At 34.6% G+C, this 21,813-nt stretch overlaps 1 protein-coding gene across 1 annotated transcript in view; it reads left to right on the top strand.

Annotated features, from left to right (window-relative positions):
* The first annotated feature begins 388 nt into the window (after positions 1–388).
* Positions 389–21,813, top strand: part of LOC149772828 (hemicentin-1-like) — a 212,041-nt gene continuing 190,616 nt past the window's right edge. Inside the window, exons 1-3 of the mRNA XM_089947228.1 lie at positions 389–624; positions 7,008–7,295; positions 15,251–15,381. Coding sequence (XP_089803354.1) covers positions 537–624; positions 7,008–7,295; positions 15,251–15,381 — 507 coding nt within the window. The 5' untranslated portion in view covers positions 389–536. The remainder of the gene's footprint in view (positions 625–7,007; positions 7,296–15,250; positions 15,382–21,813) is intronic.

Genomic DNA, 21,813 nt, shown 5'->3' with positions numbered 1-21,813 from the left:
ATTTACTTTCAAAATATTATCTAAAATGTGCGATTTCCATCTTCTTGCTTATTTGATGTTACATGAATTGCAGTAAAGAAAGTACATATAAATTTATTATATAGCTAATATTAAATTTCACAGATATGAATTCTACATACACAGCCAAAATACAATATATATATATATATATATATATATATATATATATATATATATATATATATATATATATATATATATAAAGTGCGTTCCGGTGTTTCGGTGCGTTCCGGTATTTCGGTGAGTTTCGGTGTTGCTATGCAACCGAACTATTTAGTTAATTTTATCATATCGACCTAACCACCGAAGTAGTTGGCGTAGGGATAATATCCAAAATTGGATAGTGAATCTCTAGAGGGCAGTGCCGTTCAACAGTTGTTATGGCGCAGTGTCTTCATAGCATGCATTGGAAAAGACCGAGAAAGTTTCGATTTAGTTAAATCTGTTATACTTCCGTGATCTACAAGAAAAAAGACTTTGGAGAATAACTGCAGCGAAAGCAGATGACTGCGTGAATGTGTGAGATGTGTGGCTACATACTACATGCTTCAACGATACCGACACTGTTTCGTTTTCATCTCCTACTTTTATGGGCACAAAAAGGTAAGAAGTCATTGAAATATTTAGTAGAGTTTAGTTTTGAGCGGTTAATGGTAACACCGAAATAGGCAGCAACAATTGACATACGCAGTTATTTACATATTTTGGTTGTATATACGGGTGTACGCACCGATAGTATGATTTACAATTGTTTGAATAATAATAATAATAACAATAATGATAATAATAATAATAATAATAACAACAACAACATTTAATTTAAGCTTTTTTGATTTGAATTATTTACTTCTTTACCGATTTCATATAATGACGTCGCTCGGTCCTACTTGATTTTACCATAGGTGCTCGGTGAGAGCTTCAAGTTTAAAAACAACCATCAATAACCTGAAGAAAAAAATATGCCGAGTGACAGCATTTCCTCAGATTAGGCCTACCCCAATGGCCCGTTCTGAGGGGCGCCGAGTGGTCTGAAGCGCTCACCATTACGGATCACTGCCATTTCACCTCTGTCTGCGTGGGTTAGAGTCTCGGGCTTGGCCAATGCGGGTACGCGAGAAAGCTTGAGAGTAGCTTCGCGTGGGTCGCTGGTTCTTTCCGAGGTTTTTACTGTGTTCTTACTCCACCATTTACAGCTGCCATTTATATAGCTACGATGTCATAGCCTCAACTTGATTTGTTGTGGTTGAGGCTACGAACTGATCCCATATCATGTAATGGAGACACACACAAAAAATCATCATTAAAGTTAGAAAAGCAAATAGTGTAGAAATCTATTCCATAAGTATAATCATGTTGTTAAAGAAGTTTGGCTTATTTGAATGTATTAAGCCCTTATATGATACAATAAATTGACATTGTTACACTAACCTCATGACAGATAACGCGAGACACTTGCCGTGACCCCGTTTCTATGTAAGGCTTGCCAGACCATATTTGGATATTCTACATTATGTTATTATCAATCAAGCGGTGAATGATGGCTTCTTGGTGGAATATCAAAGTTGCCGATAATCCGTATTTATTTTTAATGCGTAGAATTTCTGACTCAAACCACGCCATATTTTTACTACGATTTGCTTACGTTTCAAAATAAGGCCTCAATGTCCTTATATGGCACACAAACAAACAAAGCTGAGAACGGAAATAATCATTATATGAACTAATATGGCTGACGATCTAAATGAAAATATCCGATAAAAAAGTAAACGAGATTTTACAACTATTTCTACAATTAGTTGCGATACTTCTGGTACTAAATAAGAGGGCTAATCAATTTATTGCATTATAAGCAAAGAATATGTTCAAATTGTTGATATTATGTTAAAAGAGCACTGGGTGTGAATCACACCCGGCTTGCTCCGTTGACACATATATGCTCATGTTAGTACCCTGTCCACGACGTAGGAGTAGGGGTACTAATATTAATACTACCATTTATATAGCCTATCTTTTGCTGAAAAATGGCATTAACCCTACAACAACAACAACGACCCGTTCTGACAAAGGACTTTCTGTATCATACTATTAGTCCGATAAATCAAACCTCAAATGTGTATTGATACTGATGGATGATAAGTGGGTGTGATTCACCTGTTCATTTAAATGTGCGATTTTGCTGCATACATATCTTTACGGAACAAACCTGTGTATACTTTATACACATACAGGAAATTGGTAACATCCTTATCTAGTACACAATCCAAAATGGCCACATGATCGTCCCACAACGTAAGACCTTGACCCTGATATTTATGTTTTGTGCGTCGAAAACATAAATATCAGGGTCGAAGTCTTATATTGTTGGACTAGCCACATGACAGGGGGTTGTGCTATTTCACATGGATTTTCAAGTCACCAAACATAGGATTTGCTCCAGAAATGTAATATACATGACACCAAAAGCACAGGGGCTCGTATCCTTGCTCACTCTTTAACTGACAGTCATACATATTGTATAAAATAATAGGGAGGACATTTCTCTCCTTTCTAGCGCAATCTATTTGAAAATCAATGGAAATATTTCGTGCTTATCCATTGCCATGATTGTGCCGGTTTTAAATATGCAGGTGAAATCCCGCTGAATGAAATAATGTCTTGTCATTGGTTAAAAGAACAATTGTCATCTTGCACTTATTTATAACTTTGTTCAGATGGCTAATGTTAAGGCAGTATTCCATCCAGCGCATTGTTCTTGCATGTTAAGAGGGAGCAGGTGCGAGCAAGGCCATGTCGAGCTGTGGCTTGGGAAAATGGTCTGGCATTCCTTCAACTTTTGATAGGCATACACAATCAAATGCCTGAGCTAAACAATCTTAAGAAATCTGTACCAAAATGTGTTACACTACATGAATTAGCAGCAGTTATTTTTAAATTGGTCTTGAGAGAAAGGAGAGAAGTGTATTCCCTCGTATTATTTTATACTGTAAGTATGTCTGATAAAGAGGAGGCAATGATACGAGCCCCAGAGGCCAAAAGAACAGCTGCGAGAAATACCGGTAAGTGTGTACAAGGTACACCAATATGTGCAGCAAACATTGACCACATAATGTCTTAATGAAAAGGTGATACCAGCCCCAGAATCGCAAATCAATATCATAGTGGGTGATGAGCTTATTATCAGCCTATCATATTATGAAATGAGCTAGGTAAGTAACTTCCAAATTCTTCGTTCCATGCCTTACCTTCTATTTCCTTCTGATATATTTGTCTCTGAAGGCACTCGACCATAACACATGTCTTGTGTTACTTCTGAAATAGTTTTCTATTGATCAAGCCATCATAGATTCTTCTGTGTTGCACCAAACTGATGTTATTTATTAAATGCAGGTACTCGGGTTTCGTTTTCTGTGTACAACGATATCCGATGAACATTTATGTATATTGTACAATATTTTGAATCAGTGAGTTCGGTTCATCCAGTGCTGCATGTGCGAAGTGCTTTCGATTGGAAAAACCGATATTCATCAAGAGCACAGACGATGTAGCCTACATCGTCTGTGTTTAAATACCTCACTGTAGCAAGAAATCATTCACTACAGAAACGTCTTGTCAGTAAGCAGTCTACGTTAAGGATTTACAGATCTTCAGCTGTACACGAATTATTTATTAATTTCTTATGTATATTATAGGCCATAACTATTGTACTACCACGTTTATGTTTGGATATTTTCTATGTAGCTCCGGCTTGCATAGTATAATGCAAATGCTTTCTATTCTTGTATGTGACTTAACAGGAGATCAATAGTAGCAATAAAGTTGCATTTCATTAAGAAACGTTTAGTACAATAGGATTCTTATCGGACACCAGTACGTTCAATTCTGAACCTGTTTATTGCGTTGTAATGTTGTACCGATAATGTAATTGGTATATTTTACCGTATATATCATCATTAAGTGTTATCGTTTATACCCGTGTCATTCTTAGTACACGGTGTTAGATTTATTTTCAGCTGATAAGAGCTGACTATGGTGATCAGAGCTGACCGTGGCAGCTGTGGAACTGACCATGTGGTCAGGGTGATGGGTTGGCGGATGTAGAGCTGATCATGGGGTTGACTATTGACTGCTGTGTTGCGGCCGTGGAGCTGATGATGGAGCTGGTTAAACGGCGGCCGTGCAGATGATTGAACAGCATGTTGCAGTATGAGGAGCAGATAATCGGACATTGCTGATCCATTGGTGGGCACTGATTGCTTGATTGACCAAGTGATTGAATGGTGATTGGTGACTACCTGTAATGCGGACTGCTTTATTGACCAGTGTGACTGGTAGCAAAGTATTCTAGCGACGAGGTGTATTGTGTAACTCCATACATGTACTCGTTTAGCCGTGGGCTAATTTTGGGGTTTGTTATACCCAGTGTTTTGGGACTGTAAAGGTATATTTTATGATATCTGTCATATGTTTTCATCATTTTACTATTTGAGTAAAGTACGTCATTTTACTATTGGAGTAAAACACATCACTCTTTTCGTTGTATGCAATTACTGTGAATCATTAACCTTTGTATTTGTACTGTATAAAGTCATTACTTGTATTCATTTATGTTACATTATTAGGTTTGTGCGGACTGTGTTAATTTGTCCAAACTTTTGATCTTATACATGCACGTATTAATTATAATTATTGTTTCATTCAAGTCATTCATTCCGATACTCTCAGAATGGTCTGTATCACATTTCACAATGGATTTTTCATTGCTAATTGGGTTCAGGTCATAACCTTGCATCCATCACAAACAATGCCATATTTGTCTACATACACTCGAGCTTCTCTCTATTGACAGACAATTGCCATAGTGTTGGACGATTAATGTAATTCTCTTCTAGTTACTATTACTAATTGATCAGTAGCATAGTCTACTCTTGCTTAATGACAATTAAGCCCTTGCAATGTGAACTCTTAATAACTAACTTTAACCATACAGCTACCAACAGCTGCTCACAAATATTTATACAACCAATTCATAGGTTGGAAGGCATTACATCCTAGTTTAACAAATAAACAAAATTCACTTTGTAGTTATTCTACACTTTGTAACAATACCTCACCAAGAAATCATCCCATACCTAATAGTTATCAATTCTTAGCATTTTTTATTTGATTATCATTTAAGAAAGATTATTTTGAACCTTTATCTTAAGACGCATGTGAGAAAAAAGGTGTATTACAGGGGTCAAGCTACACTTGAATTTTAGGGAGAAGTGAGTTCTCATTTTGGACAGAACAGGGAGAAGGGAGAGCTGAACAGGGAGAAGTGGGCGCAGAGACATGCAGTGTTTATTTACTTGTGCGTGTTTGTTGTTCTCATTCTTTTATTTGAATTATGCCATCTATTTCCCAGTTTTCATACATTTATTTACATTGGTGTTAAGCAATAGTGTATTTTCAAGTATAACTTTTTTCTGAGTTCTATGTATATTATAAACACATTTGGTGCATACTGAATATTCGTATGCAGTGTATCTTGTTGGAATATGACTTAAAAAAGAGAACAACAGAAGCTATACATTGAAATGAATTTTAACTGAGTATCTATATTACGGTAATGTAATTGTAAGTTAGTACAAATACTGATCAACTACCCTTGATCAAGAATTTGTTCTTTTACTTTCTGAAGGTTCATAAAAAAATGGCATTTGAAAATATTTCTGAACTTGTTTGAAACAACACCTGTACCATGTATATGAGAGCAAGTGCACATATCTTCCATATTTTCTTGATCATAATACGGTACTTTCCAGTATGGCGTTTTCCGCCATTATTTCCCCATGACAGGTTTTACGATTCCAAACAGATTTTTATCACGCAAACAGTGATGTTTGCATAAGTTTAAATTTCGAAACAAAAGTTTGTATGCTTTTATGAGCAAAGGATACCTTGCGGAAATCGATCAGTTGCTTTCCCTTTTTAGCCGAATATCTTCTTACTCCTTAGGTTACATGTCTCTCATAGACTCTCAACTAAACATCCCTTTTGACAACCTTCATGAGGATCTCGCCCACACCTTGGAGTCAGGACCTTTTCTCCTTCGGCAAAGCTAGATTGCCCAATTCTGCTTTGCAAGTCATTTTTAAACACTAGACCTCGTCTGGAAAACCAAACATTAACTACCCAATCAGATCTAATTTTATCCAACTGCCATTATTAACACATGCTCATCCTAGTTTTTGATGGTGTTGATGGATTTAAAAATTTGACACTGTCATATAGAAATGTAGCTGATTAATTCAAAGCATTTAACTGTTCAAGTACTGGGTGACAGAGAAATGGAAGTTTTGAAATCCTATAAGAATTACATGATAACATGATAATGTTATTAAAGGAAATGATAATTTTGAAACTAAAATTAGCAAATTTGTAAAGATAAAATTATGGCCGATACTATTTATGGCAGATTATTTTCTCAAGAAGAAGAAAGATGAGTAAGAGAATATGTAGATGTTGCTGATGTAGTAAATTTAGACATAATAACAATCAACTTACTTGTTGAAATATATGACAAAAATATGAAAAATATAAACAATATCACATTTCAAAAGAATTAACAATAAGAGCTGAATTAAAAAAAATAATATTAAAATATGAAAGTAACCATGCACAAATGTCTGTGAATTCTACAGATTTGGAAACAAATATTCAGAATACAGATTCAAAATATGATTAGTGAAAATTTACTATTATATAAGATTGAAAAAGTTCTTAAGGGAAAGAAGAGTGTAACAATTGCTACAATTTTAGCTGTTTGCAAAACAACCAGTGCTTTATTCATAGCTAATTATGTGAAACATTTAACAGTACGAGTAAATAAAGCCATTTGTGACAAGAAATTGAGATGGTCATCATTGAACCATTGATTAAAGGTATTTTATTATTAAACTTCATTGCTTCATATAGTGTAATTGATCTTTTTAATACATTTTTAGTTGCAGGGATAATTATCATCAGCCCAGAATTGCCTGAAGTCTACAAAAGAGTCACACTATCATGCTATTCTGATGAAACAAGCAGGACATGGTACCACACTGAATCTCGGTTGTCAATTTGCAACAGCCAAAACTGTCTTCCAAAAGCATTACCTGAGATTGGCTATATATTTACTGCTGATAACGGCAAATCAGAAGTGACAATATCATCCCTGAACAGAACAAGAGACAGCGGTTTATGGAAGTGCAGCTCAGGAGGTGACCAAAGCATCATCCTTGATGTGTATTGTAAGTAACTCTTGTGTATGCAGCTCCTTTTACAACAAAGTGTAAATTAGTTGTTATCATGTCTCTTCATGTGATACATATATATATATATATATATATATATATATATATATATATATATATATATATATATAGTACATGCTTTATTATCTTTATCTTTTTCAAAGATAAGGCAGTGATACTCCATACTGCTCCGTCAGTCATGTGTGAGACTTGTGTGATGCCTTGTAGCATTTCCTACCTTAATCAATAGTAGTGTTCAAAGATTGAGATAGCCTCAGGAATGTTATTTAAGTGTGCATAATAGTTTCTAAATTGGAAAATAACCCCAGGAGTACAAAGGCATATGTACAGAGTGATATAGGAGAAATGTGTATCTAGTCACTTCATCCTATTTTAGAATTTGCTAATTAATTTTGATGTAACCTCTCAAGTCCCTAAATTCTATAAGTAATAAATAATACGCATGTCGCTCTTGCCAATTTTTTATTGACATTGTTTCTGTGTGTTGGGACACCAAAAATGCTATATTTTTACATGGCTAATGGTCTTGGGAGACGGAAAAAAATATGTTTGGTGCCCCAAGATTTACAGCCAATGTGATACGCAAGATAATCGATCATTATTGATAAGTGTATATAAACTAATTTTTAGTTATCTTGTTTTACACTAGGATTTTCATAGGCTTAAGAAAAACACAACCCTGACTTTACATTTTGCAGCTACAAGAAAATGTGTTGCTGTACTTAACCTATAGGTGAATGTAGGATGGGCGATACATGTAAATGCCCATACAACTTTCACTTTAAAAAGCTGCACCCTCTGAAACCCAGCAGGAAATTGTCCTTGTGTAAATTCATCCTATATATATATATATATATATATATATATATATATATATATATATATATATATATATATATTACCCATAATTTCCAACTTTATACATACTGCATAAATTTACATTTAAATAACAATTTGTAAAATGATTTGCAACTCATTAGCCTTAAGCTTTTAGTCAATACATTTAAAATAGCTTGCTCAGTATCAAATTCTTATGTGAAGTAGTATAATTAAAGCATGAAGGTAATTTATTCTCCATATACTAATGATACGGCTCTATGGTCTTAAACTAAGCAACAGAAAGGCGCAAAAACAAATTTTGTAAAATGGAACAAATAATATATTTCCCAATAGTACAAATGTGAAAATTGTTAACAAAAAGCCAAACAGTATTGTGAATTAAATAACATATAGTCCTTAAAATTATATTACATGTCCCGATTGATAGAGTTCCAATTGAATTCCAGTGGTATTTCAAATAAATTAACATAGTGAACGTGTTGATGTTCATATAGTCTCGAATGAGCTTATGTGCCAATGAATGGGAATGTGGTGATGTGTTAATAGTCTTTTAATTTGACACACAAATACAATCCAAAAATGTCCTGTACTGAATTCACTATAGTTACAAATTAATGACATAGTCCAAGAAATATTGGCTAACACTTTGTAATTCCAGTGAATAATTTAAGTATAGAAACAATTCCCCCAAATAAAATCTGTAAACAAAATAAGACTGATCGGACATTTTATGTTAAGATAGGAATGCGTCATTTTGCAAGTAAATGACATTGATATTAAAAGGAAAGACATGATACTAGAGCCAGTATGTAGGTCAGTCTCTACTCTCAAACATACAGAGTTTTCATGCAATTTTGAAATTTCAGAGTGAAAGTAAGATCGTGCAGGGGTCATGCTACCAGGCGAAGTGGGCGACTAAGTCGCGTAAAAAGTGGAAACTTCGCCTTCTTCTTTCAGGAAGGTGAAAACAAATTCGCCCTGTGATTTGTTTTAGAGAAGCATTGAATGACCATCCTTTTTGAGATGCTCCTTCGCCTTGGCTCGACTAGTTCCGGTGTTATGTTATATATAGATAAAGGCAAAATGTGCAGTTCAAGTCATCAAACAGTTTGTGTTGCTATGAATGACGCCTACAGGCAAACTTTTGCACATTCACAGGCATGTGTTTTATAATGTTATTGACCATTAACCTGAGTAAGTTTGCAACTATTACTACCCTATTTTCTGCAAGTTATTCTTTGATGATAAAATATACAAACGTGTGTTTCGAAACTTTAATTTGTGTAAATAGCAATTTGAGTTTTAAAAATAGGGTCGATAACATGAATATTGTAACTGCTGCATGCACATTATTTTCTTGATAAAAGTCTGTTTTATTTTCATAAACCATTGGGCAAATGCTTGACCCTTGGTCCCGCATTCAGATAGACATAAACTCGTTTACCATTCATAGAGAAATATTGGTTATTTATTAAAAGGGGGTTCACAAACAAATGTCCCTGGACAGGTATACCATTAACTTGATTGCTGACTAAGGTCAGTTATAACATACTGAGATACATGACATATAATCACGGAGAACGTCCAGCAAACAATAGAAAATAAATGCATGTTTCAGGGATGGTCCTGGCTTTTAAAAAGCTGTCGCCAAAAAAATCGCCAACCTCAATATTTTGTCGCCAATTTTCAAAAAGTGTCGCCAGAACAAGTAGTGTACATTTTTTCAAGTGTTAATTTAGTCTATTAATGTAACAGGCAATGAAAATTACAAAAGATGGGTTAGTTAATACTCTAATTACAACAAGCATTAACAAAATGTTACAAAGTGTTACATGAAGATCCGTCGCCATTTTAGGGCTGCCCACTTGTTGAATGTAGTTTCAAAGTCTAATTTTTCACATCTGTACATGCTGATTCTCATTAAATTCTCAAGAGATGAGATGCAGAGTTTATTTCTGATGTCAGTTTTTATGAGGTTCATCTTACTATGGTTCACAGTCTACAGTGCTGACAGGTGACACCATTCGTCTCTCAGCAGCCCCCCCCCCATCCTTTATGGCTAGCTTCACAAAGCTTGTAGTGTATTGCTTCCTAAATCCCAAGAATGATCACTGAATGCTGTATAAATTTTCTCGACAAGCAAAATAGGATCTCCATTCCCAGGAATGAAACTTACACGAGTCAACACCTGGCAATATTGGACCGTATATATAAGCATAAATTCACACCCAATTTAGGGATTCTTTCACTCCTGTATTTTGAGAAATAATTATTTTTAATTATGCAAAACTTTTTTTTTTTTTTGCTATTTCTTGTTGTGGAGTTTAAGTCTCTGCAGCGGTAACACGGATTGATGGCAAAAAGGAAAAGATCAATGAGTAAAATGCTGTACTGGCAACAGATATAATTGTGATTGAGATTTTTTCCATTTGCTTTGTATTTATACACAGTAGTAGGTACTTAAAAGGTTATCAGTTTTCTATGAAGGTTCAGCAAAACTATTGTATTGGTATATGTAAAAAAAACAACAAAAAACAGAAGGATTAGCCATTCAATTAATTGTATCTGTTCTATTCGCGTCTTCAAAAGTCGGTCAGTTGTAGGTATATTACAGTAGCATGATTGACTGTATCACAGCATACAGTACTCAGCCCAGATGTCAGCATAATCAGATTATGATGTAACAATGTACTGTAAAGATAGGGTTGTCAATACCAACAAAGGATCGTTTGTGTAACAGATTGATTCCAATGCATTGCTTAGTCAAGTTTGTGGCTTCCTTTCATTCTCCCTTTTAATTTATCCAGTCCAAATCCATGATTGTATGTACAAATTAAATAACCAAAAAGTCTGTTGCCAAAAAAATTGCCAGATGGGATATTTTTGTCGCCAATAAGGAAAAAAAAATCACAGTTTGCGACATTGGCGAAGCCCAGGACGATCCCTGATGTTTCCTTTCAATCATGTATCTCAGGCAAAATCTGTCATAATAATGTAGACCCCTAGGACCGATTTCAAAAGCAGGTTTCGACTCATGGTTATCATTGTTTCAGAATTCAATGACGGTTCTGCTTCAGCTGGTAAATGAAGGCTGTCCCAAATTCATTTGGCAGCGTGTGAACCCTGAGATATCTATATACCACATAATGTACAAATACATCTAGGATTGGGAACAAGTTGACATAACAGTACCATTTATGTGGACTGCCAACAGCTTAAATTCTGGAAATAGAAGTGTGGCCAAGACTTATGAGCTTATGATTTTTGCCATTGAAAATTAGTTGAGTGTTCGTACGAAATAATATTTTTATTTTTAAATGCTGAAAAAGTCCTTGTTTACAAGGTTTAACTACAAAGTGTGGTTATGTGAGCTCATTCGTGTTCTCATTTTGAGTTGTGCACATGCACACAGAAATTGCTTTATTCTAGCTTTGGTATATAATATTCTTCAAAGTTTAGTAAGTGTTATTTCGTTATTTTATTTTTTTAATCTTACAATGTTTTAAATGAAACATGATGTCAGCAGGAGGAATATTTCTAATTAACGTTGATTTGCCTCTGGAATAATTTTCTACTAAGCGTACACTGTCCATAACATATTGACTTATACTCCAGGGGGCCGAGTGGTCTAAAGCGCTCTCCGTTACGGATCACTGCCATCTCACCTGTCTGCGTGAGTTCGAGTCTCGGGTTCAGCTAATGTGGATATGTGAGAAAGCTTGCCAGTAGATTCTCGTGGGTCGGTGGTTCTTTCCGGGTTTTTCCGGGTTCTTCCTCCACCATTAATACTGGCCGCCATGTATAGCCTATCATGTGCTGAAAAATGGCGTTAAACCCTACAACAACAATGACTTATACTCTAGTGATTTACGTTTGCAAAACTACTATTTACCTCTTGTTAGACACTATGCAAAGCCAACAAGTCACATGTCGTGCTTAGGTGGACATAACTGAATCAAGATTAGATTGTTTTGAGATTATCATTGACGTTGATGCGGAGGAAGAGGGAATCACATTTAGGCTGATGCTGGAGGAAGATGAAATCAATAGTGACTCTACTGGATTAACGTTTGATTAAAATATTGGTGTTTTCTCGAGTGATCATCAGCATGCACATGATTCTGCTTGGGGTAGGAGAAAATACCATTTTAAAGGCAATCTTCCACACATACCGTGTTTTATTTCCAATATGTCACAGCTTCCAATCAAAATTAAGTTGTTCACATGTGAACACTGTACCTACGTGATCAAGACAAGGGGAGCACGTAACTGGAATGGACTAATAAATAAGCAGTTGTCCAGTGTCGTTCCGTGTTTGCACAAATACCTGTCACATAAATACACCTATGATGGCTTCCCTCTGGTACATATTCATAAATTCAATGTTAACCTTAAAGAGTATCCTTTTTAGGTCAATTGCAACCACCATTTTCAGTGGATCCATTTCTAACCTGGACTGCTGGGCACGCCATTCTTTAAGATACAAATAGAGATTTGCAATAGAATTTTCACTGTTGGAAAAACTATTTCATGATGCACTGCCACTGTGTGATCATGCACATAATTCTGCTTGAGGTAGGACACAATACCATTTTAAAGGCAGTCCTATTTACATAGTGTGTTTTATTTCCTATTTATCACTTTTGAAAAATAAACGTTTTTTTAAAGACAGCACCCAATTAAAATTAAGTTGTTCAGGTGTCAACACCGTTCCTACGTGATTGAATCAATGTAGGTCCATGCACAAATACATGTCACTTAAATTCACCTGTAATGGCTTTCCTCAGGTACATAGTCTTACTTTTAATGTTAAACTTGCAAACTTTAAACTTTATAAGTTAGTTGCTACCACTGTTTTTGGCAGATGTACAGTAGTTAGTTGGCATTATATACTAAGGGAAGCAAAACATAAAATCCAATAGATATTGTTCAGACACAACACAAATATAAATGTTTGATCCGCCACGGTGTACATAGGGTTATTGGAACCTTGGCTAGCGAAGATGCTTGTACTGGATAAGTGGACAGGAAGAAAATTGGCTGAGCTCTGCTCTGGCTTATCACTGAGTGTTGACTTGATCACTGGGTTATATACTCTCTTCCATTTCTGCTGGGCATAGTTTTCTTTAAGATACATCTAGAGATTTACAGTAGAATTGTGACTGTCCGGGCAATACTTTCATGATGCACTGCCACTCTATGATGGATATAATTCCAAACAATTGCCTTTTAAATTTTCAAACAAATTGATTACTCCGCCGTACCTCGCAGAAGATGGATCTTAGACATGGTGACAGAAAGAAATAATGTAATATGTGACTGACCAGCAGGTGATTTTACTTAATAACTGGTAGATGATATTTTAATATTGATCTTAGATGTATTTTACTTATGTTGCACATACTAATTGCTGTTATCATGCAGTGGATCACATTTTTTTGTGTTAATGGAAACTTCTTTTATCTTAACTTCAAAGCACTTGTGCAGGTATTTGTACTGTCGTGATTGTTGTAGTTATTAGCAGTAATTAGTGACATGACCTTGCATCTGGACGGTAGAGCTTTCTGTCACTCCACAGTAGGTACCTTATTTATGATAAGGTTTTGGTAACATACATTTACCAATGATTACAGATGTCTGATAATGGTAGAGATCCACACATATTCATGAGGTAATAAAACGTCTGATCCAATTTTGATCAAACTTTCAACATCTCAGCTATAGATTGATGAAATAATAAGTTGTATATGCAGTAAATTCTGTCCCATTTATTATGTGCTTGAGTAATGTTTGTGTAATAGTGCTATTGAAGTGAGAGAGTGAGAATTTGGTTGGAAATACTGTGTCTTAATATGACTGTTAATACTTGATATAGGAGACATATTTAATTTATATAGTAACGAGGTATTAATATAATTATTATTATTTTTTTTATTATGAGGTACTTTTGCATATTAGATTGGCTTAGCTTATTACCAATCTCTGGAGACTGATTTGCACTGGATATTGTTGAAACTTGGTAAGTAGTAAGATCATACCAGATTAATTAAATGTTCTTGAATCTTGTTGGCTGATACTGTCACTTCCCTGGAGACATGATTTATTTAGGTTGTGAAATGGTTTGCATAGGTTATGAAATGGTAAACTGTAAGCCTGTTGAAACTCTTGTTCCTTTTCCTCAGTCAATTATGGTTGTTGTTTTGGGTACAATACTATTTCGCAGCACAAGATAGGCTATTCGTGGCAGCCAGTTTAGTTAGTGGATGAAGAACCTGGCAAAGCCCATAAGGACCACCGATCCTAAGAAGCTACTGGTAGCTTTATCACATACCTACATTGGCTGAGCCTGAGACTCGAACCCACTCTGACAAAGGTGAGATGACAATGATACTTAAAGGTGATACTGATCATGAGACCATACTTGACACAGAAAATGATACTTATATGGTGGGGAGAGTAATATGGATTTTACTCTCAAGTCATTCTTGCCAGTTTAAGTGGACCATTCAAAGGGAATATGTCACAGAATATCATGTAAACATTATAACAATAAATGACTTTTAAATATAGGAAAATGTGTACAATATTTAAAAATAAGTGCAGTTATATTATATGTATATATGATGTAGAGATTTATACAGTGTAATATAATAATTATCTAATTATTATTTATAGATGTTGTTTGAAGAACATTGATGATAATCACAATTTTGAGTCTGTAGTATGGTCTCAGTATCAGTTTTTGTTGCTCTTGGATTGAAACATATAATTGCAGTTGCAGTATGTATAAAGTATAGATTATACAGTATCAATCTTTTTATTTGTACATGCTGTTTAAAGTTCAAAATTCGGTTTTCTCCCACTTTTGAGAATTGTATGGTCTCATTATCAGTTTATGTTAGCCTTGTGTTGAAACATGATCCAATGGGATATGCCACATGAATTAAATTATATCAAAGTAGCAGTGCATGATCTCTGAAACTCTAATAAAACCTTAGCCAAATGACCTGATCTGACGACAACACTTAGAACCCTATTCATGTGTTGATTACATAAAAGCATAAACTTTATGGTTGATCTTTTCAATATAGCATTTCCAAGTGGCTTGTCCTTTACTCATGGAGGAGATACAGAAGTCGACCTTGCTGAATCTCAAACTATCCTACAGTGCCAAACAGATGGTTGCACATATCCTACCCCAACTATCAAGTGGTACTTCAAGGTAATTGATGCTTTAAGGTAGATGTGTATTTAAACCATAATTTCAAAAAGGGTACAGACCATAATGTATTATGCTGTAGATGCTTTCCTGAGGTTATGGCGTAAATATAAAGTAATTTAAATGCATGTGCCGCATTATTTTGCAGCACATGGCTGATCTGAAAATCAAATTGCCATAAATCAAACATCACCTGTATTATCGCCAGTCTCCAAATTTGACTTGCTCTTAAATAATTTTTTAACAATAAAGGCAGTATTTTGTTAGCTAATGTGTCTAATAGGCCCCATCAGGTTAATGACCTTGCTTTATTTATATTCCCTTTGTTTCGGTAATGTACCGCGCGACCCAGCTATAACTCGGTAATTGATGCTTAATGTATATGCACATTTAAACCAGAACTTCGAAAGGATACATGTATAGGTGATGCCAATATATTATGCTGTAGATGCATTCCTGAGGTTATGGCATAGGTATAAAGTATTGTAAGTGCACGTGCATGTGCTGCATGCATGTTGCAGCACATGGCTGATCTGAAAATCAAATTGTCTTAAGTCAAATATCACCTGTATTATCGCCAGTCTCTAAATTTGACATGCTCCTAAATACGTTTTTCACAATAAAGGCAGTATTTTGTTAACTAAGGTGTCTAGTAGGCCCAATCAAGTTAATGACCCTGTTTCATTTATATTCTCTTTGTTTCAGTAATATACAGCGCAACCGTGCTATAACACAGTATTTGGGGTCGATAGAACCTGACCATGTTATTAACAGAACCAAGTCAGTTAGCTGAAGAAAATAATGCTTTTACCTAAAATATGGCAGGCGGGAGGTGGGGAGATAATAAAAGCTTGAGCAAATAATGCATGCTTTTGATAAAAAGAGAAGAAACTGGTCTGAAAAACACTTGTATATTGTCAACTTAGATTTGTATAGTACAATCCATAATATACTAAGTACTGTACTTGTATATAATAAATCCATGAATTTGAGTATAGATCACGTTATAAATTTCAAGTATGACTCGCACCATAATTTTCAAGACTAGAGCAGAACACTGATTTTGTCTTCACTAATCTGATTGAGTAATTTTGCTACAAGGATGAAGTGTTATATATATATATATATATATATATGGGTGTGTGTGTGTATATGGGTGTATATTTATATGGGTGTGTGTATATATATATGAGTGTGTATATAAATGTGTGTGTGTATATATATATGTGTGTGTGTGTGTCTATATATATATATATGCGATTGTGTATGTATGTGAGTGTATATATATGTGTGTGTATATATATATATATATATATGATTGTATATATATATATGTGTATATATATATGTTAGTGTATACATATGTGTGTGTGTGTGTGTATATATATATATGGGTGTGTGTATATATATGTATGTATATATATATATATATGAGTATATATATATGTGTGTGTGTATATATATATATATATATATATATGGGTGTGTGTATGTATATGTGAGTGTCTATATATATATGTGTGTGTATATATAAATGTGTGTGTGTTTATATATATATATATATATATATATATATATATATATATATATATATATATTTGTGTGTGTATATAAATGTGTGTGTGTATGTATATATGGGTGTGTGTATATATATATGGGAGACTGCTGCGGTGGCCTAGAGGTTAGAGCGTCCGTCTCGGATGTGGGAGGTCGTGGGTATGATTCCCGGCCGAGTCATACCAAAGGACTTACAAAAACGGTACTAACAGTTGCCTCGCTTGGCGCTCAGCATTAAGATGTTAGTGTTAGGACTGGTCAGCCCGGTGTCAGGATAATGTGACTGGGTGGGACATCATGCTTTAAAGTTATCCCAATTTCGGATTTGTCAAAAATTCGGATTTGCCTAGATTTGGATTTATACAAATTTCGGATTTGTCCAAAAACTCGGATTTACCCAGATTTTAATTTATACAAATTTCGGATTGCTCCAAAACTTGGAATTACCCAAATTTTGATTCATAAAAATTTCGCATTGGTCCAAAATTCGGATTTGTCCAGACTTTGATTTATATAAATTTCAGATTGGTCCAAAATTCGGATTTGCCCAGATTTTTAATTTATACAATTTTCAGAGTTGTCTGAAAATTCAGAGTTACCCAGAATTCATTTAAAGGTTTTATTTGACAGAATTTCTATTAATAGAGTTAGTTCAATCAAATACATGTACTAATAGAATTCTACTTTGATGATATTACATCAAATCTAATTTAAAAACGTATTTATGCTAAAATTGTTATTTCTTAAAATATACATAAACAATGGCATATTAAAAAACAATAATCTTGTTTGGTTTGTGTTGTATAGAAAATGTATGGTCATGATGAAAAATTATTATTGTGTATGTCAATGTAATTGTGATCTTGTGAGAATTAGAAAAAGGAAATAAGAGAACACAATAAAAAGTAAAACATAATTTATTCTGTATTTATTTACAAAATAAATAGCACACACTTCTTCGTTCTTCTCTATAATCTCCTCTGTCATTCTAGCCTTTTATTGTACAGAAATATCAATACAAACACTACAATCAAAAGGTTATATTCATTTCACCTCAAGCCAGTACCTGGCGAACCCAGAATATTTTATGACTGAAAGAACCGTAGGAAAGAGTCGTAACAATATGTTGCCATGATGATATTGGGTTCCACAAGCTTTCATTCCTAATTGTTTTGCAATCAGAATTGCTTTTGGGCTAACCTTCTGAATAAACCCTGAACAACATCTATGTAGATCATTTTATAAACCAGTGATCATGAATTTATCACACTTGTGTTTTCAGATCCATGTTGGGCATTGTATATATTCCTGTAATGTTGTTATCTAATTGACCACTCACTATGATAATCATGGGTAATTTGATTGATTAGTGCCCAAAAATGCCAGTGCCCATGACACCACTGGTAAATAAACGCTGACAAATATCAGTTGCTTCATTGATGATTTGGTGGGAATTGTTGCCCGCTCATCTTCCATGAAATCAGAATTTCTTGTCAACCAACATTGGCGTCGATGTTATTGGGACACAGCTTATCTTGAATCAACGGCGATTCATTGATCATATTACCCCATAGTTTCCTACTACGTCGATTGCAAATGTCAAGGACACTTCCGGCTGATCCTTCAGGAGAGTGCTGCTTTAGTGCCTCAGATGTAGCATGTCTCTTTTTCTTCGTTGTTTTAGGCCAAGTTTTTATTCTTTATTCAAGTTTACATTTTGCTTTCTCTCTCTTTCCAATTCTGCTTTTGCATCATATTCTTCTACTGCTTTTTAAATTTTTTAAAATCATTGTCCTTTTTGACTTGCCAAGTATTAGTAGCAATCCGCTATACATGTACTTCTTTGACGCAGATGTCGGATTTTAAATTGTAAATATGTTCCGCTTTTACATATTTATCTCTACCACTATTTTAGCCATATGCAGCAATTTCAAATACTCAGTCTGGATTTTTGATAGAGCCAATACCCTTTTCAGTCAACTTATCTATTATATTGGTTCTAATGTTTTGACCACTCTGGTGGCCTAGTGGTTAGAGTGTCCGCCTCGGATGCGGAAGGTCGTGGGTTCAATCCCAAGCCAAGTCATACCAAAGAACTTACAAAAATAGTAATAACAGCTGCCTCGCTTGGCGCTCAGCATTAAGAGGTTAGTGTTAGGACTGGTCGGCCCAGTGTCAAGATAATGTGACTGGGTGGGACATCATGCTACATGTCTGCGGCATGATGCCCCATTGCTAGACATCACTATAAACTGCCACATTGCAGACATCGTAGCGATATGACTGAAAAATTGTTAAAGCTACGTTAAAAATCAAAACCACAAAATCACATCTAATTTTTTGTGGAGTTGTTGTTGGTGGTGACTGAACTGGTATTGGAGGTGGTTGAAAACAGCCAGCAGTATCAGAGTTTTTTTGTTGCCTCAGTCGCTATAACACTTTTGTCGACAATTGGTGTAAATAACTGTTATGCACACTCTTTACATTCCACACGAGCTTCCTGGCATTGTTGAAGCTTTTATTTTGCAAAATAATGGACTGGAAGATACTTAATTGTATCCAGTCGTTGTCGAGCTAATTGCGCCATACGTGATTCCATAGTAAGCATAGAATCACTTATTATTACAATAAGTTTATTACAGATCACTATCTTTTCCGGATTTTTCAGCAACAGCGAATTGCCTGATATATCTTATACTCGCAGTTTAGACATTGCCCTGGTTATGTGACTGAACAAAAATATATATGCACAATTAATATGCAGGGATTCCCTACATGAAGTCACATGGTTAATGCCTAAATACCTATTCACTAATAATAACTCGCTGAGATTTCCACAGTCGAAAATCGATTCTTGTACATTCTCTATGAAAATCACCTATTTTGCCACAGACTTTTCATGACCATTTTCTAGCATGGTGATAGCAGACCTAACTCTACCTGTGGGCTACATATAAGAGTACAGATTTAGATATCTTCTTTAAAAAAGTAATGCTATTTATACTGATATATTCCGTGTAATCCACCTGCAAACTGTTTAGGAATTTTATTTTTATGGCAGACCTGTTTTGCTTGGCTAACTACATGTGAGCTACATATACTGTTTTCTCCCCACTCTGGTATAAACGTTGTACTAATTTAGATAAATTATTTATTTTTTGTGAATAACATTATGTATATTATTGCAACTGAATTCAGAGCACTGGATAATTATAAATTATCTGAAACGATTTTTATTTATCATCAGCATGTATTTATGTTGTTTTAACAGATATCTTTGGAAGCTGCAGTAGTTTAGTGGTAATGTGGTTGGATTTCGTGTATAGTCTGATATTTCATACAAGCATTAAGCTTATTATCAAAGAGTCCATTAATGACAAGAAACTAAATGGTTGGTTGGGGGAATAAATATATAGATGGGGTAAAATTCAGTGAGCCAATTCTTTCCCCGGAGTATGTTTTATCGGGGGGCGGATTGGCTGTTACACCAGTATTGAAAAATGGCTTATTTGTGAGCCCATTACAGTTGTATGATCTCCTTGTCTCAATCAGGGAGGAACAGTGATCAAATTTGAAGAACATGATTATGATAGGATGCGATGGCTTGCCACTGTATTCAATGAAATTCACAGACAGAAAGAACTGTAATATCAGATTGATCCACTGAGCTGCAGATAGGTTAATGTATTGGAATCTTGGCTAGTGAAGATGGGTCAAGTTTGATTTTCATCATTTTCTGGCAAATACATGTAAACATATAACCCTTGTTTGAATTGGAACTTTGCAATTCGGTTCTGGTTATGCCCAATAACTATTGAAGCGCTTCAATTTTAGCATGAGGCTTTTTATCAGCAGTATCTGGTTTGCAATTAAATTTCACTTTTCAGCAATGGTTTAAGGAGATTTTCTCCTGTTTGACTCTGAAATTCAGTTATAATTTGAGACAATTTATTTATTTAAATTGATTGTTGGAATTACAATGTGCTCAGTAAAAAAAATTCAGACTAAAGCAATAAAAGAAATTTTGAATTATATCATTATGATACATCGAGACTGTTTTCGAAAATATATCCAGCCTATTGGTACATCATCAAAAGGTTCAAATTTGTTTGGAAAACCACTGGAATTTCTTCAGAGTATTTCATATTTTTGGACATTTGATATTACTTTTAGGACTGTTTGGGATTTAATTCATAATACTGTAAGTTCATTTTTTTTAAATTTTAACATTTTATTCTACGTAATCAATCATTAGTTGAATTTTACAAAACGTGTTGGGTTTTGCACTTTTTTGTTGCATAGTTTAAGACTATAGAGATATAGCTAGAGATTAAAATAACCCGCATATTGTAAGTATTTGTAATAATTCTTGACCTTCTGTATCAGTATGTGTATTAATATGGGAAAACTATAGATGCATCAATAACTTGATGAATCATTTCACACGTATGTGTCAGTATTATAGAAGAAATATTGTACTTGAATTTTTTTACTTCTTCTTGAAATGCATCAGTTGATCATAATGCCTTATGATAATACTAAAGAGGTGGATGAAGGTACATCCACTTACACAAAGTATCATTTGATTCAAAAGGTTTAATCCTTCAAAAATGAAAGTATGTTATAGAAAATTGTATTTTAGACCTATAATTGTTCTTGTTACTGTTGTTGTAGGGTTTAACTCCATTTTTCAGCACAAGATAGGCTCTACATTTTGGCCAGTATAACTGGTGGAGGAAGAACCCTGGAAAATCCAGGGAAGAACCGCTGACCCACAAGAAGCTACTGGCAGGCTTTCTCACTTACCCAAGTTAGCCGAGCTTGAAACTCGAACCAATGCAGACAGAGGTGAAGTGGCAGTGATCTGGAACAGCGAGC

This window comes from Sinohyriopsis cumingii, unplaced genomic scaffold, assembly GCF_028554795.1.
Source record: "Sinohyriopsis cumingii isolate HCF-2022 unplaced genomic scaffold, ASM2855479v2 utg001110l, whole genome shotgun sequence".
Taxonomy (NCBI): domain Eukaryota; kingdom Metazoa; phylum Mollusca; class Bivalvia; order Unionida; family Unionidae; genus Sinohyriopsis; species Sinohyriopsis cumingii.
Note: the sequence above shows the minus strand (reverse complement) of the source record. Positions and strands in the feature narration are given on the sequence as shown.